Source organism: Penaeus monodon, chromosome 38, assembly GCF_015228065.2.
Source record: "Penaeus monodon isolate SGIC_2016 chromosome 38, NSTDA_Pmon_1, whole genome shotgun sequence".
Lineage (NCBI taxonomy): Eukaryota > Metazoa > Arthropoda > Malacostraca > Decapoda > Penaeidae > Penaeus > Penaeus monodon.
The window spans coordinates 20,482,243-20,499,742 of record NC_051423.1 but is presented as its reverse complement, the minus strand read 5'-3'; the positions used below and the strand labels follow the sequence as shown (position 1 = coordinate 20,499,742).

At 38.1% G+C, this 17,500-nt stretch overlaps 2 protein-coding genes across 6 annotated transcripts in view; both read right to left on the bottom strand.

Moving 5' to 3' along the window:
• LOC119596612 overlaps positions 1-77 on the bottom strand; it is a 10,825-nt gene extending 10,748 nt beyond the window's left edge. For both annotated transcript variants that reach the window (XM_037945948.1, XM_037945949.1), the window contains exon 1: positions 1-77. This exon is cut by the window's left edge. The gene's annotated coding sequence lies outside the window, so the exon portion shown is untranslated.
• A 5,574-nt stretch (positions 78-5,651) lies between these two features.
• Positions 5,652-17,500, bottom strand: part of LOC119596611 (transportin-3-like) — a 19,575-nt gene continuing 7,726 nt past the window's right edge. Inside the window, exons 3-18 of one of the 4 annotated variants that reach the window (XM_037945947.1) lie at positions 16,995-17,357; positions 16,560-16,725; positions 16,054-16,232; positions 15,056-15,225; positions 13,904-14,071; positions 13,336-13,456; positions 12,802-12,948; positions 12,462-12,667; positions 11,464-11,707; positions 10,836-11,063; positions 10,163-10,297; positions 9,777-9,917; positions 9,408-9,619; positions 9,188-9,281; positions 8,871-9,080; positions 7,840-8,497 (exon numbers count right to left, since the gene is read on the bottom strand). In XM_037945947.1, coding sequence (XP_037801875.1) covers positions 8,303-8,497; positions 8,871-9,080; positions 9,188-9,281; positions 9,408-9,619; positions 9,777-9,917; positions 10,163-10,297; positions 10,836-11,063; positions 11,464-11,707; positions 12,462-12,667; positions 12,802-12,948; positions 13,336-13,456; positions 13,904-14,071; positions 15,056-15,225; positions 16,054-16,232; positions 16,560-16,674 — 2,565 coding nt within the window. In that variant the 5' untranslated portion in view covers positions 16,675-16,725; positions 16,995-17,357 and the 3' untranslated portion in view covers positions 7,840-8,302. Of the gene's footprint in view, positions 8,498-8,870; positions 9,081-9,187; positions 9,282-9,407; positions 9,620-9,776; positions 9,918-10,162; positions 10,298-10,835; positions 11,064-11,463; positions 11,708-12,461; positions 12,668-12,801; positions 12,949-13,335; positions 13,457-13,903; positions 14,072-15,055; positions 15,226-16,053; positions 16,233-16,559; positions 16,726-16,994; positions 17,358-17,500 lie in introns of all 4 variants that reach the window. The other 3 variants (XM_037945944.1, XM_037945945.1, XM_037945946.1) reach the window with 3 other exon arrangements.

Genomic DNA, 17,500 nt, shown 5'->3' with positions numbered 1-17,500 from the left:
TAATTATATATATATATATATTACTATTTCTTTTCTGAAAGAAGATTCGTCTGTTTCAATGTGTTGTTTGTTGGTCAGCTGTTACACTTTTTCCTCCTTGCGTTATGTTGTATAATTCCAGTTTATTTTTAATTACGGAGTATATTTTAATAATATATTTAATAGAAAATAAAACAATGTATATTTTTTGTATTATATATTAGTTTATGGTGGATAGATATTATTTGGATATAAGAATTGAAGTTTAAGTTTCTTTTTTATGTAATCTTGAATTAGTAAACATGGAGGATTGATACGGCGTTCGTGGATTATTAAATCTATGAATCCGATGCAATTTTAGAACTGTTTATGTATTATTCATGAAAGTACTTATTGTATTATCATTATCACTTTTAATATTATTGTTATTGTCATTATTATTGCCATATTTTAGCTTTACTGTTTTATTTTTGTAATTTATCATTATCATAAATATGATCATTATTATTTAATTTGTTTTCTGTTTGTGTAACATTTGACAATATTAGAAAATCAATGGTTTGCTGTTATGAATATTCCCAGAGATGCCTTGAAAAGTCTTTATTCTATTCACACACATACAGACACACACACACACACACACACACACACACACACACACACACACACACACACACACACACACACACGCTGACACACTGACAATGACACTTACACTTACACGTACACTCACACTCACATTCATACTCATTCTCGTACGCATACGCATACTCATGCTAATACTCATACTCATGCTCGCACTCACACTCAGAGAGAGAGAGAGAGAGAGAGAGAGAGAGAGAGAGAGAGAGAGAGAGAGAGAGAGAGAGAGAGAGAGAGAGAGAGAGAGAGAGAGAGAGAGAGAGAGAGACTAATCCAGAAGGTAAATAACGGATCTTACCCTCTGTGAGTTTCGGGATTCTCATCCTTTCTGCTTGTCAAAATTTATTCCCTGCTGTCAGTGGAAGAGATCTCTTGCAGACCCAACACCCACGGCGGTGTCAGTGAGTGTTAAGGAACGCATCGCAGCAGGAGTGTTGGTGTGCAGAATTCTTGGGTCACTTACTGTAATTTTGAGGTCAGCACTCATTTCGCTTCTTCCGGCACTGGATAGAGGCTACCCAGGTCGGGTGGGACAACCGCAGAGCAGTGTTTTTCCCTACTATAAACTCTTTCTGCACTGATTCAGATTCAGATTCAGTTCATCACTGCTATCTCAACAAACACCCATCCAGTCCCAGTGGCGAAGCAAATGTAATGTGTTTGCTAGGCCGCGAGTGGGACATCCGCGGAGTAGTGATTTTCCAATTAAAAACTCTTCCCGCGTAGATCCAGAATCAGCTGTGTCAGTACATGAAGTGGTACTGATTACTGGGTGTTATTGTACAAGCCTGTACGTAGATGACCTGTGGACCAGTGGTAATTCTCTTTCTGAACACAAGGTAGCAGGAAAGCAGCCTCGGCAATGGGACAAGCTTTTTAGTAGAGTATTGTCTACCCACAATTTTTGCTATTGGCACCTGGCCACCTTACTGTGTTTAGCAGACTCGCCCCTCGGCGGTCGAACCCACTAAAGGAAACTAACAAAGAAATCATCTTAGAACATTGCAAGACCGAGTTGGTACCAGGAGTCCCGAGAGACGAACAGCTCCTTGTATCAGGTAATTACAGCGTTATGAACCTAATTATGTTAGGTTCATGACATCTACAAGATGTTCAAGATGGTAGACGAGCACGAGACAGCCTGTATGCCCTTAAGGACAAGACAGCATGTGATACAAGATACAACAACACGTCCAGAACATGCTCGTGCTACAACTGCTTCTCCCGACTGCTGGACCGCCCACAGGCTGGTCAGGGGAGCACTGAACTTGAACATGCCACCGAAATAAAAAAAAGTCGATCCAAGACTGTCGGGGCCTCCTCACTAAAGCCGGGATGAAGAAGCAACCCCTTTCCAACAGACAGTGAACGAAAAATAGGAATGTGTTGGGCGAGTGTGTCCAATGCGTAAATAGGCAAGAGCAGTTTCCCAGCGTCTATTTTGATGGAATGGGATTGACCAAGGGGAGATGGAAGGTTGTATGGTATGTCGTTTACTAGTGGTAAGGCTAGATCAGAAAGACTGCCAGCGGGTGAAGAGGAGGGTCTTGAAGTGAGGGTAACAGTCAGAGGCTGGTGGTGTATATGTGAAAAATATGAGTTGATGGGATGTGGACAAAGAGGCAGAGCGTGCTAATGTATCTGCCTGTTCATTCCCGAGGATCCCAGTGGGGCTGGATATCCAGCAAAAACTGTCAGTTTTGTGTTGTACGGATGGACAGAACAAGCTGAAATATGCACCAAGTTCATTAGCAACTTTGGAAAGGATCAAAGATGAAAGTATTACGGATATGAAGGACATTGACAGGGTGAGGGGAATGTTTCCCTGATAGTTTATGAACTCTACGCCAGACTGTAGGAACAGATGTAGAGGAGGTAACTGAGGAAACCGAATTTTGACAGCTGATCTTAATAGAGCTTCGGTCGATATGATCTGACAGGGCAAGATCCAACGCTTGTATGGACCTCATGGGGTAGGTCATGACTACGAAAAGTAATGTTGGCAATATTGGTGGGTTTGGCGGTGTCGGGGGGGGGGGGGATAGTGTAGCACTGTACTGATACTGCATCATTGCCAACAAGGCAGGTAAGTCGTTTTCAGTCTGACCAATCATTGTTGTAGACAGGGCAATCAGCCGGAGAGTTTGGAAACTGTTCCGGTACAAGTATTAAGAGAGGATTGGTTGAGCAGGAACAGAGTAATAGTGCAGATGTAATTGTGACAAGGCGTGAACGATCGGGATGGCTGTGGCAGGAAACTTTGCCCACTTTTTTTAAAGACATTGTTGGAAGATAAGGGTATTGTCAGAGCAAGGGGCCTGCCACGAGTGTAAAAGGAATTACAAAAATCGATCAAAGTTGGCTGGGCTAAACAGAGTACTCAAAAGGTTTGTAGAGGTGGAAATTGCAGAGGGACGAGGACGTGAGGAAGAGGGAGTGGTGTGGAGTAAGATAGTATTGTGGGGGAAGGGCAATAAGGTTGAAGACCTATAATAAGACGATTCTGTATAAGGGGTGAGGGATATTGGGAATGAGGAAGAGTTATCTTTTGAAGGCCGAGTCATAACTTGGGGGATTGATTCGGGTTGACATAGAGTGTCGAGGAGGGAGTTGTAGTAACAGTGGTCGGAGTCGTGGTCAATAAACCAGAGGAGTTAGATTTTAGGAGACTTGCTGGCCATAGTATGCCTGAAATATGTGGGGAAGATAAAAGATCTACCCCTCAGAGTCCCCATGTGGGCTAAGGGTTAGACAATTTCATTTACCTAATGACATTTTTCTGCCGCGTCGAACGGCGTATACGAAATGTAGCGATAGGTTGGGGCTTGGAACAAAGCCCCCAGTTTTTTTTTTTTTTCAAGTAAGGCAATGTTTGTGGATTTCCGGAATGGTTAAGTCAAAACAAATAAATGTGCCAGGCTTCTAAGGTTACACAGCGTTATGGTAAAGTATTTTGGCGAAAAGGGTAAACAGGAGTTCACGATTTGGATAAGTGGACAGAAGGGGGTGTAGAAGAGAAGGGATGAAAGGGGGAGATGAAAAAGACTGCAAAATTAGTTGAGGCGAAGGATGAAGTCCAAGATCCCAACACTGGGCCTCAGTCTCCGCCTCCTAAACCCCCATAGCAACAACGTGTGTGTGGGGGGGAGGGGAGCAATGAACCAAGGAAATACCGTACCCCCATGGCACCAACTCATCCTTTCAACTGGGCTTTCACATCACAGGAATTGGGGACAGGGTTACGGAAGAATGGAAAAGGAGAAAGGGAGAATGGTTAATGGTTAAAAGCAAGATAAATGTGCAAGACATCTAAGGTCATGTAGCACTATAGTTAATGTTAGGGAAGGGTGGTTGAGTTAGTGATTAGTTGTCTAAGCTGGGCAAAGGAATTGGTGAGTGAAAGGGTTAGAGTCGGGTGTGGTAAGGAGTTAGATTAGATGGAGGGTATGTATGAGGAAAGAGAGTAGGTTGTTGAAACAGAAAGTGTGGGATTCTGTAAGGATGTCTGATAGGTTGGGAGGTCGGTGAAGGGAGGATAGGTGGGGGAAAGCAGAGGTAAGTATGGACGAGACATAAAGGGAATGTGGGGAAGAGACAAAATGATAATTGGGGATTGGTATTGGAGGATGTGTAAGAAAGGTCTCTTGAAGGCATACAATAGATGGGCGTATTGGATGCCCCCAAAAATTCATTCTCTACCAACTCTTTTATGTGGTGTGACACACCTGTGGGAATTTGATCTAGGGCTTTATTGCTTAGAAAATTTAATCAATGCCGAGATAATTCCAATGGATTTCGACTGTAGTTTTAATTAAATCTGAATGGTTTTTTTTTTTTTTTTTTTTTTTTTTTTTTGCAAGAAGGAAGGATTTTGTTCACTATTAGTTGAAAAGGAAGACACAATAAGAAAAGAAACAATATCGTAACGTTTCGAACCCTGTATCATCAGTTTCGGTTATTTGTCTGGAGTGGAACTCGTGAAGAGTTCGAAACGTCACGATATTGTTTCTTTTCTTATTGTGACCGCTTTCCTTTTATCTTTGAGTACGCGTTACTGTGTTTGTGTTAGTGTTCATCACTATTAGTTGTTACTGTGTATGGTAAGCTACGGCCACCCTGGTCTCCAAAAAGGGTCAGGTCAACCCTCTCCGTTTGTGTGTCAGGTCCTAAGTGATAAAGTCTTATTAAACAATAAATAAAAACGCTTCAATTGTCCAGAATAACATAGAAAGTAGTTTTCTTCTCTGATGACTATATGAGAAAACATGAAACTCAGTGAAAATACATCCACTGAACTTCATGTTTGACCTTTTGAGAGAAAAATGTACGTACTGTATATGTATATTATATATGTATAAGCTGTCTTGAGATGCGTCCACACTACAGTACAACATATAAAAACTCACATTGAGGACTGTATCGTATTCATATAAAAACAAACCTGAAGTAATTCCAAGACCGCAAGAGGATTAGTAATTAACAAATGTATGAAAAGTTATAAAACTATTTATAGACTATCATTTCGTCGTTAACATGTTTTCAGTCTGTGATATGCATGCCATATGGTCTCCGATGTGTGTTTGACATGTTTTGCAGTAATATGGACGTACTTTAAAAGTTATAAAGGTGTTTAAATCTAATAAAGGTGTGAATTGAATTGCTTCGGGAAAGCCAATCTTTGCAAAAGAAAGTAGGTATGACTTTCTACACCATGCTTCTTGTCCTCAACATCTGTCATTAATACATTTGAACATTTACTTCTAAAACTAAACTAAAACTACATTTTGTTAAGTTAATAAAAAACCCTTCACTTTCTGAGAATACTGTACTGGTAGGGCTATGTTTAATCTTTTAAGCAAGCCATCTCATTTCATCTCTCACTTCGTATCTCTTATCATTTCTCTCTTTTTCCTCAGCCAGCTAGAACATTTGTTCTTTAACGCTGAGATAATTCCGTAAAATAATAAATAAGAGAGATTAGTAACACCCACCAATCATCGATGCAGATTCACTGATAATAATATCCTGAATTTTAATCACTTTTTATTTTCATGAATTATCATTCTAAAATCATAAATAAATAAAATAAAAAATAATAATTTCAATTTGAAGATGATGTAGGGCCATCTTGAGGCAGCAACTTGGAATCCATTGTCAGTGAAGTATATCATCTATGGAGTGAGTGACGTGCAGTGAAATCCTCTTTATGACGAATAGATGACGCAGAAGACGAGGTGCAAGAGAGATTTTTGACTTCCGAAAAGAAAACAGATGGTCATTCACCTATTTTTTTCTCTTTTCAAATTATACTGTGAATCTGTTGAGATGAAGTGTGATGTCGACTAGGCCATACTTCTTATCTGTTTTTTTTTTTTTTTCCTTACTGAAGAACGACTGTCGAGGAAATGTGGATGAAATGCTTCACTTGAATTTTTCTCACTTGTACCTATCACACGTTGCAAGGTTTTAACAATTTAAGCAGTGTGCATCTCATGAGGTCTTACTTCAACAATGTTCCCATTTATAATGTCTCGATATACTTATACATGCAGTATACACTAGGATCCAGTGATACATATGAAGAGCAACAATATAATAACTTAATGAGTATATGAGACTGTTATGTCTGCATGACAAGTACACAGTAAATCTAAGGATACCTTCACTCAGACTAAGGTAAGTCTGATATTATGTATATCAGGTATTTTTTGTACTTTAGAAATCTATAGAACACATTCTACAATTCAAGATATTGCACATGAGCTCTCAGATAACTGGCTATGTATGAGCTTGCGAAACCAGTCAAGCAAAACCAACCCACTCCTTTCAGAATGGAAGTAAAGCACTCCTACTGTGGCCTCTAACAATAAAGGTGTGGTGTGCTAAACCCTCGCTTTTTGGATGAATTAAATATTCTACATTACTGAGTAAAAGATGTACGGTGATACCGATTAGGGGTTATATTATAATAAGAATTATTGCACTCCCCAAAAACGTGGTAGAAAATATAAAATTGAATTACCTAATTATCTTTTTCTTCAATTCTCTGAAAATAAATATTTTACCCAATCAGACAACTAATAATACTCAAATGTAATGCTATAACCTGACTACAGTCTGGTGAAAATGAACCTATAACAAATTTTCTTCACAACCTATTACTTATGGTTATAACAAGATATCTGTCCTTGTATTCTCTCAGTGAAAAAAAAAAAAGTTCTGCTAGCTTGGGAGGAACAAGTTTAAACACACACTTACAAGGAAATTATGACTGTATTTACCACAAGTAACAAAAACATAGGTAGCAGTCATGAGTGGAGGGGACAGTGGGGGGGATAGACCTCAACAGCATCACCACCAAGAGTAGACATGACAAAAAAAAAAAAAAGAAAGAAAGAAAAAAAAAAAAAAAAAAAAAAAAAAAAAAGGCTGAACCTGATTCACTCTTCTTACCTTTGGATAACACTGCCAAGATAACACATATATTAGACACACTAGCTAAACTGTGTCCTTGAGCAAGAAGCTGCTGTAATATTATTCCCTTTTTTATGTCGATTACTTGATGCACAATGGTGTACAAGTTCTTTCGGAGACCTGAAGTACAAGGTTTGTGGCTTCTCTGCCAACCCTTCAACGATTTCTAACTTCTTTGAAAACCCTTCCGTCATTCTCAACCAGGTAGCTTTATCAATATCCAGTGGAAAATAAAGAGGAATGGTGCATTACTCAAATACATTAAAAAAAAATAAAAAAAAATAACAATCTACCTGGCCTGAGATGAGGTGATGTCATATATATGGATATACAAAACTGTCATGCACATCAAATAATAAACTGAAGATACTTTCATGTACCAACTTTCACACCTCTTTACACTTGGGATATCCATACACCACCAAGGGAACCGGCACGCGCTCTATATCAGACAGAATCAGATTCTGTTTGTCAAGTATCACAAGAAAGAAGCAGTGCCTTTACCTGGAATCCAGCAAATGCCCCTTCATAAAATTAACAAGTAACAATTTCTGCACAATAACTCAGAAAATAATATAAAATCAACTCTACATTTTTACAAAGTATATTACCCAAGCATCTGTTCATGAACACACTCGCTTGCAGGGACAGCATTAATCTAAGTTCATTCATTCTTCAGTATATCATAACAGGGTACTATTAAAGGAGAAATGAAAAAAAGGAAAAGAAATGAGAAAATTCCTACTAATCTTCACTCTGCACATTTCTTTCAGTTCTTGTTGTGATGCATTGCATGTAGGTTAGTAATGCATGGTTTGAAAAAATGTCAAAACATAAAATAAATATTTTGTTTTTGGCAATATATATATCAATGAATCCAGAATTACTGAATGATGCCCATTCAAAATCTTCTTCCAAATCATTTTTTTTCCAAGATGAACATTCTCTGAACTTTCTTCTTTCACTCATCAAAAACCTCTTGCATGAACAAACTCAAAAGTTCACCCTGTCTATAAATATCCGACTTGCATCCCCGGAACGTTTCTTATGCTTGGCTGTTGCATTTCACAGCCACCCAAACGCTGTCTCGTCAAGTAGTATAAAAGTTGTCACGTGTCCCTTATTACCTAATCAAATCACATTTCCATCAATTTCAACATCCGCTGCTCTCTCTCCAACAGTTCCTTCAACTAATGCGTTTATCATGTCAGCTGAAGAACCTTGAGAATTCTACGAGTGCTCGCGTGATCTCCTTGGTGCGCTCTGCCTGTGTGACAGCCTTGTGGAACTCCACCAGCTGAGCTTGCGTTACAGCCTCAACACCTCCAGAGTTCTTTGTTGGTAGGACTTTCAACTTAGCTTCCAACCACAGGCAGAATTTTGGACGGTCAAACTGCATAATCTGTTCAAAAGGAAAATTAGGGAAATAATTCATATGAATAACATGTGTGTGTGTGTGTGTGTGGGGGGGGGGTTGCATGTACATATCCATATATACATATCGAAATATGAATAATGATAAGACAAAATGTATTCTACTACGGTTCAGACAGAATTACTTCCTTGTAGCATATTTTTACAATTTAAACTTATGCTTTTAACCAATACTGCAGGGGAAATCCAGTGTTCGCTCTAGTACTCTAGACACTTAAGTCTCTACACATAAATAGCTCCTTACCTCCTTATCTTACCAAAAGAGGTCATAATTCCTGACCCGAGTCTGGCTCCAGAGTAGTAAGATTAGAGAGACCCCTGTTTAAAAGGTAAATACAAACCTGGTAAAATGTTTCAGCCACATCATGGTGCATGTACTGCGGGAGGATGAAGATAGCTGCAGTAATTAGGTTGCTAACTAGATTCTCTCCGTGAGTGTTGAAAATATTTACAACAAGCGTTCGTCTAGTTTCAAAGTCTGGTCGATCTTCATGTTTCCTCCCAGCTTCTACCAGGTCTTGGAAGAACTTTAGCACAGCTGCATTTGCATCCTAGAAATATCAAAATATCATGAATTAAAAAAATTATAATTTTATCGAACTCATGTAATTCAAAAAATTATATGAAAACTCAGAAAGGCTGAATGATTTCTACTTACTTTGTGATCAAGCATACAAGCCTGAAGACCACATTCAAGAATAGTATTTAAGGCAGAACACTGCAGGAATGCAACTGGAGCCCGTTGCAAGAACCTGTGAATGAAGTTGTATCTTGCATTAATACAATTTGCACTCTCTTGTCCTCTACCTGTATATGCAAAGCTATATTAATACTGCTACACTTTTCTTCACCTTTACACTTTACTCTACACAACTTACCTGGCACATAATCTGAACCAGTCATCAACGGTGTCAGGATGATTCCTAAATCCACTTGGTTGAGTAAGGAGCACAAAAGTTGGTTGTGTAAAGGCTTCCAGCATGGCAAGCAGCCCTATAACACAACCAGGTTCTCCTGCATATTCATCCACTAAAATGCTACCCAGGTACAAGAAACAGCTGTGGCCATGAGTTGCATATAACCCTACAATCTGGAAGAAAAGTTATTATTAGTCCACATACAAAACAGATCAGCATTTAGTGCATACTGTAATCAGACTTTAGCTATCAATACTCACAAATATATATTTATATTTTTTTAAAGCACACAAACTCAGAAATCCAAAAGGAATATAAATAACTTCCCACCTGTTCTACAAGAGGCGACAATAGCGGTGCTGACTGTTGATGGACGCAACGCACTGCAAACCGTAAACTACGACAGCAATGTTCCATTACCCGTAAATCTGAGCTATACCTTTGGAAAGTCATGGAGAGAGTAGGCCACACCTGGAAAAAAGTAAATACATTGATAAAATAAATCTATAAATAATTAACTCAACTGAATAAACAAAATAAAAATCCACTAGAAATAAAGTAACAAAAAAAGTCAACTAGTAAATAAATTCTGAAAATTAACAACAAAGACACAAACAAACAATGAAATTCAATAATAAAATCAAACAATAAGTCTGCACTAGCAAATGAATCGACAACTATAATTCACCCAAACCAAAAATACATTGCAAACTGACCTCCATTACAACCTCTTGACATGGGTGTTGCTCCCCATTCTGTACAATGGGATTTACATTTCTAAAGATTGCCGCTAGCCGATCCAGCCACACTACAGGGTCAGTTTTCGTATTCTTTTCTATTGGAGCATTTTCCTGTAATAGTGATTACAATGCATTATAGTCTCAGTGAGAGTAATAAAGTAAAAATGGACAAAGGATAGATACACACACACACACACACACACACACACATATATACACATATACATATACATATATATATACAACACACACACACACACATATATACATATACATATACTTACACACACACACACACACACACACACACACACACACACACACACACACATATATACACATATACATATACATATATATATATATACAACAACACACACATATATACATATACATATACTTACACACACACACACACACACACACACACACTCACACTCACACTCACACTCACACACACACACTCACACACACTCACACACACACACACACACACACTCACTCACTCACTCACTCACTCTCTCTCTCTTCATGCCCAGAAATCTTACAAGGTATTTTTTAAAAATGCATAACAATAAAATAAATAATAATAAAAAAAAAAATAAAAAGACTTCAAGTTGAGGTTGTATACAAACACTTTCAAACTTACCTCCATTAGTTTTTGCAAATTTCTAACTTGAGATAAACATAACTTTTTCATATCCGTTTTTATTCTCTCCGGCGGAAATCTACCAAGTATTGATGCAACACCTTTCAGAAGTCCTACAACAGCTTCATTGCTAATGCTAAATGAATCGAGAGATTCTATGATTTGCATCAGTCCTTCAAAATGCTGCTCGATATGGTCGCGACAACTCTGACATATTGCATCTAAGGCCTGCAAATAAAATTCATAGGTGAGTAATATATTAATTGAAATATTATAATTACTGAATATGATTTACATATACAAACATATTTTGACCTCTTTTAACCTGTTATTGCCGTGTTATGTGTACAGCCATCACAACAAACTGCTTTATCTGCTGGGTATGGCTATAACTGTGGCAACGTGCTACAGTGTTGCTGGGAGTGAGAGTCCACTACATGTAGCGGATCTTACCACTCCCAGCAGCTGGACAGTTGCCAGAAATTTACCGGAGTCTATGACACCAAAAGAGATTTCTTATACCGTCACTGAGGGATTAATAAGGCAACAAAACCCTTTTTTTTTTTCTCTCTCTCAAACAAACAAAAAATCTGGAAGCAAGTTTAACAAGACAGAAATGAATGCACACCTTAGCTGCAACCGTGGCCAGATGTTTATTGTGTAGCCTTTTGGTGAGGAACTGAAGAACAAGAGGAAGAACATCCGGGTGACAGGCAATCCACTCATTCAATTCTGCTAGCAGCTGGACCGACGTAAATGCCACTTGCATGTGCACTTCATCTGGCTGCTTTAAAACGGCTTCTAAAATAGGTGGGACCACCTCATTCTCCTCCCTGGGATGAGATTGTACCATTAGATTACTGTCAATCCTTCTGACAGAGAGGGGAGGGAAAAAGAACACGCTGTATTAAGCTAAGAAATCTATTTCTCTAATAATTCTGACTACTTTCAAAATAATATATCATATATTCATATTCAACAGGATTCTAATAGTTCCACAACCAACAAACACTAAGCCCAATTCTAACAAGCTATAACAATCATCAAGTTTATTACTGCAGCAAATACCAATACCACATTATTCAGACCTTGAGCTTTACAAAATCTCAACCACCTGCAAACCTGAAGGCTAAATTACCAGAAAAATCATAATAGAAATTTGTTCTGAATGTAAACTGTAAAACAAAACATGTACATAACCTGCACATATGAATTTATTACTATTACCTCTAAATTAATATGCAATTAATGTACTCCATGTGTGCTTTCACCAACTCTAATAATTATGTGTACTTTCCTAAAAATACATCATATTAATAATCATCGTGAAAGTTTATTACAAATAATATGGTTTATTGCATATATTTTTTTTCAACAGTCCCTTCTACATAAATATATTCAAGATATCTACCAAAATCAAGCTAACGTTTATTTTTTGAGATTTTTTTTCCAGTTTTGTTTTTCTCTTATGATCAAACCATTTCTTTTTCCTTCACCAAGATCACTACACCATTGAATTCCATGCATTGCTCAACCACCTTACTTTTTTAGAGTCTAGATCAAAACTGATTATAGTCTTTTACATACATTTTATTGCAAAATCAAGAAGCTTGTGAAAACACTTACGGGACAAGGTTCTTTGCAACACTTTGCATTATGAAGAGAGCAGCTTCGAGAAGATTCCAACTTTTCGTGACGTCTGGGGCTTGCAATATATTCGACATCTGCTGGAAACATGGCTTCGACCCACATATGAATACTACATCCTTGATCAGTTCCTGTACACGCTCCCGGAATTCATAGAAATCGTCTTGTTGTAACAAAATATTCTCCTGCAAGAAACAAGTATAAACCAATTAATATAACCTTTTGTGACACAGAAGCACGTAACTTGACCTCTAACTACTGCAGCAAGCTTAAGAAAAAGCTTTCAGAGAGAGATTCACAACATGTAAACAATACTCACATGGTCGGGTTCAATTTGACAGTGCCGGTACAAGGCTTCTATCAGACGCTCAACATAGGGCTTGAACTGTTCATTCACATTGTCACAATTCTTCCGATACAATACTTCTGATAATTTGTACCAAAAGTTAAAGGTGATCTCGGCAACCTGCAAGAAAGCAAATATCAGATAAATATTATATACAGCAATATTGATGGCAAACATATAGATAGTTGTATTTCATTTTTCCATAAGATAATTGAGCAAGATTATACTTCGGATGGTGGAACTGTAAGATAATGTCTAATAAATATTATAACCACAGCAGGAATAATAATAATAATACCTAGAATAAGAATTAGACCTAGAAAAACATAAAAAGACCTGGAGTAATACCAATACTAACAATTAGGGAAAGATGAAAAAAAAGTTGACTAAGTATAATTCAGATAAGAAAAGGAAATAACAAGCTGACTAAAGAACACTTAAAATATCAAAATGAAAGAAACAGTATATGAAAAGACTATTTACACAATTGTCCAGGCCAAATCTCACCTCCCAGTCATGATGTCCAATACATGTGAGAAGCAGATGCAGAACCTGAAGAGATCCCATCCCTTGCCCTGGCTGATCGACCATCACCTCGACCAGTGTTTCTCCAAGTTCAGAGAAAATTCTGTAAGAGAGTAAGGAAAAAAATCATGATATCTAGAAATAACATTAGATAATCTTCCCACAAGTGATGCGAGCATATTCTCAACGCATACAATTCTAAAATATATCCAAAGCAACAATGAATGTTCAATACTCTGAATTAGTGAAGAGTATGTATAAAACTTATCCATGAGACTACAGAGGAGGAGGAGGAGGAGGAGGAGGAGGAGGAGGAGGAGGAGGAGGAGGAGGAGGAGGAGGAGGAGGAGGAGGAGGAGGAGGAGGAGGAGGAGGAGGAGGAGGAGGAGGAGGAGGAGGAGGAGGAGGAGGAGGAGAGGAGGAGGAGGAGGAGGAAAATTTGTAGACAGAAAAACAGACACACAAAGTAAATAAATATATATAAACAAACAAAATAAAATACATAAAAAATAATAAAATGAAAGAGTCAACAGAACACAATAACACTCACCTGGCATAGTTGGTGATGGCATTTAGATCTTCCAATGCTACTGCTAAGTGATAAGGTTCACCAAGCTGCAGGACGCCTGCAAATAAGACCTCGGCAAGTGGCTGGATACGCTCTGCCTCTAGCATGATCATGGCGGAACATATGCAATCCGTCGCAATTTCATGTAACCTGAAAATTTCCATTTCTTTGCATTAGTTCTTTCTAGGAGAGGGTGTGCAATGGGAAAACTGATTATCAATCTTTCTGTTTGTGATAAACTGTATTCAAAAAAGGTTTAATTACTGATATGATTACAAATAAGATTTTATGGCCACACATTCTACTTTCACCTAATTAAAACATTCTTCTGTGTTAATTTTCTTAAACCTTATTTCATACCTAATGCTTTGCAAACACAAGCTCTGCCAAAAAGAGGTTAAATTCTGAATTCTAAAGATAAGATTGCTCTTAAAAATAATTAGATTTCTATTAATTTGATTCAATATCTTACTAAAGCAACTCTGTTGGGGAAAAATCTTAGCTGTTACTTATCATTTTTCTTCTAATACTTATCATACATCCTTTCCTCATAAGTTCCATTAAAAAGAGGAAAAAATCCATTAACAAGCTTTCTAGATGAGAGAGAAAGACAAAATTTGTAAACCCAGAGGAATATTTCTCTTGAAATATGAATGAACTGGGTGGCAGATACACTGCAGAGAGATAATCACTGCAAACAGCTTCTGAAGAAGCCACAAGGAATATATCTGGTTAAGTATACTGACCCCAAACTCTATGGTTGCAGTCAAAAAATAAAGCCCTCAAAAATTCAGATAATACATTACCTATGCTGTACATAAATCACTGAGATAATACATAATCTACACTGTACACAAGGTATTACAATCATACACAGAGACCCTTAACTATCAGATATTGCATAATTTACACTGTACGCAAAATACTATGTAATGTAAATAGCTCATTAGGTGGAAGTTCCAAAATTCAAATTGCTTCACTAGCTTCAGCTGGGGTGAACAGATGGGTGTAAATATAGAATCTGTTACAGCAATTATCAAAATATTCATTAGAAGACAGCAATATAAATACAATCTTCTACCTCCAAGAAATTTACAAACAACCATGAAAAAGGAAAAACATTGCTAGACTTACCTTGGAGACACTTGTGGATTACGTACAACACTAAGAATGTCGTTAACAAGGCAGGTGTTAGTGAGCATTACCCACTTTTCAGTGTGGATATTAAACCAGGAAGCAAGACACCTCAATGCTTTTAGATGGGTGCTCTCTTTGCTCGCTCCTTCAGTACCCACTGCAACATGCTGAGGAAAATAACATTTTTTTTACAATAAGCCCAAACAACAAGGTCTGTTATTAAAGCATTTATTTTTATTTTAGAGAGAGAGAGAGAGAGAGAGAGATAGAGAGAGAGAGAGACAAAGAGAGAGAGAGAGACAAAGAGAGAGAGAGAGAGAGAAAAAAGAGAGACAAAGAGAGAGAGAAAAAGAGAGGGGAGACAAAGAGAGGGGAGAGAGAGGAGAGAAGGAAGAAGAGAGAGAAAGAGAGGGGGAGACAAAGAGAGAGGAGAGAGAGACAAAGAGAGAGAGAGAGAGACAAAGAGAGAGAGAGAGAGACAAAGAGAGAGAGAGAGAGAGAGAGAGAGAGAGAGAGAGAGAGAGAGAGAGAGAGAGAGAGAGAGAGAGAGAGAGAGAGAGACAGAGAGAGAAGAAGAGAGAGAGCAGAGGAAGAAAGAGAGAGAGAGAGACAAAGAGAGAGAGAGAGAGACAAGAGAGGAGAGAGAGAGACAAGGAGAGAGAAGAGAGAGAGAGAGAGACGAAAGAGAGAGAGAGAGACAGAGAGAGAGGGAGAGAGAGGGAGAGGGAGAGGGAGAGGGAGAGGGAGAGGGAGAGGGAGAGAGAGAGAGAGAGAGAGAGAGAGAGAGAGAGAGAGAGAGAGAGAAACAGAGAGAAACAGAGAGATAGATAGAGAATGAAAAAAAAAATAATAATAATAATAATAATAATAATAAATAATAACAATAACAATAACAATAACAGCAACAAAAAAATATAGACCATAAAAAGTGGGAGGGAGAAGCAATTTTTAAGAACATAACATAAACATAAACCACCATAGATTTTTGGCCTTACCAGTAATTCTATAATACTAGGAACTTTCCTTCGAAAGTATTCATCTAGTTGCTTTCTCCTATTGAGACCTAGTCGTAGCTGCCTGGAGTGTAATTCTTCTGGGAGTGCTATGAGGACTTCAAGTAAAGGTACCAAGTTTGGAGAGCTGGCTCCTGGCCCCAACTGAGAAATCAAGTCACCTGAAAATAAAAAGGGGGGAAAATAAACTTAGTTATATTGGATATATAAATATACAAGTATAACTAGACACACGGACACACAGACACACACACACACTAACTTGCTCACTCACACACTAACACGTTCACTCACACACTAACACGTTCACTCACACACTAACTTGTTCACTCTCACAGTAACTCGCTCACTCGCTCGCTCACTCACTTACTCACACACTAATTCACACACTAACTCACTCACTCACTCACACACTAACTCACTCACTCACTCACACACTAACTCACTCACTCACTCGCACACTCTAGCCCAAATAGTGCCAACATTACCTATAGGGTCCTCCCATGATGCCATGTGAAGGGCTAGATCAGCCAGGGCCACACACAATTGTGTTGCTATGCCCTGGTACGTATGCTCAGTGATGTGGCATAAGTGCTCTAGCATGGAAGCCCGCAGGGAGGCATGAGCTTCCACTGGTAGTTCTCCGAAGTATAGCTGAAAAGGCGAGCACATGTTCTTTTTTAATTTTTACAGAATACATGGTATAAGTGTATCACATTTTCAGTCTTACTTAGCTGTCTATTGCAAGACTGGATTCAGCTTCAACAACAACAAATAAATATACAAATCTATTTTATGATACAAGCTGTCACATGGCTCACTTGATCATGAACCCAAGCATTTTATATTATATATAGATAAAATGAATTAAATGTCATGAGATAGAGGCAGAACAAAACTTTAATCTTGGTGGTGACATTTACCCTCACATCCCCTTGTGAAGTCCAATCTTCATCCTTAGAACACTTATCCTCATTTCCCTTGCTGACAGATCCTTCATCAATAAGTCTTACCACATTTCTATCACAAAATTTACCCCTTGTAGCACCTTCGATCCTTCCTCCATCCTTGACAAATGCCTTTTCCTCCTCTGAGTAATTAAAGGTTTGCTACTCCATTGCATTTCAGTGTGTCCTGAGATCTGTCCTAGATTGTTTTTCTAATTTGATTATTTTTTTCAGAACTTCTTTAAATTTACTGTTGAACTGGCTTGCTCTGTTCTACTAGTGATTTCCGTCTTGCAAGGATTATGTCCCAAACAATATGCCACTGATTGCAGAGTGATGCTGAAAAATTACCAAAATTCAACCAAACCCAACTGTGTTCAGGATCTCTTAATGCCTAGAACCCTTTTTCCCCACAGAGAAATAGTGAAGATGGCTGTGTTAAGAGTGATTGTTAGAGTGCCAGAAAAAGTGAGACTTTATGG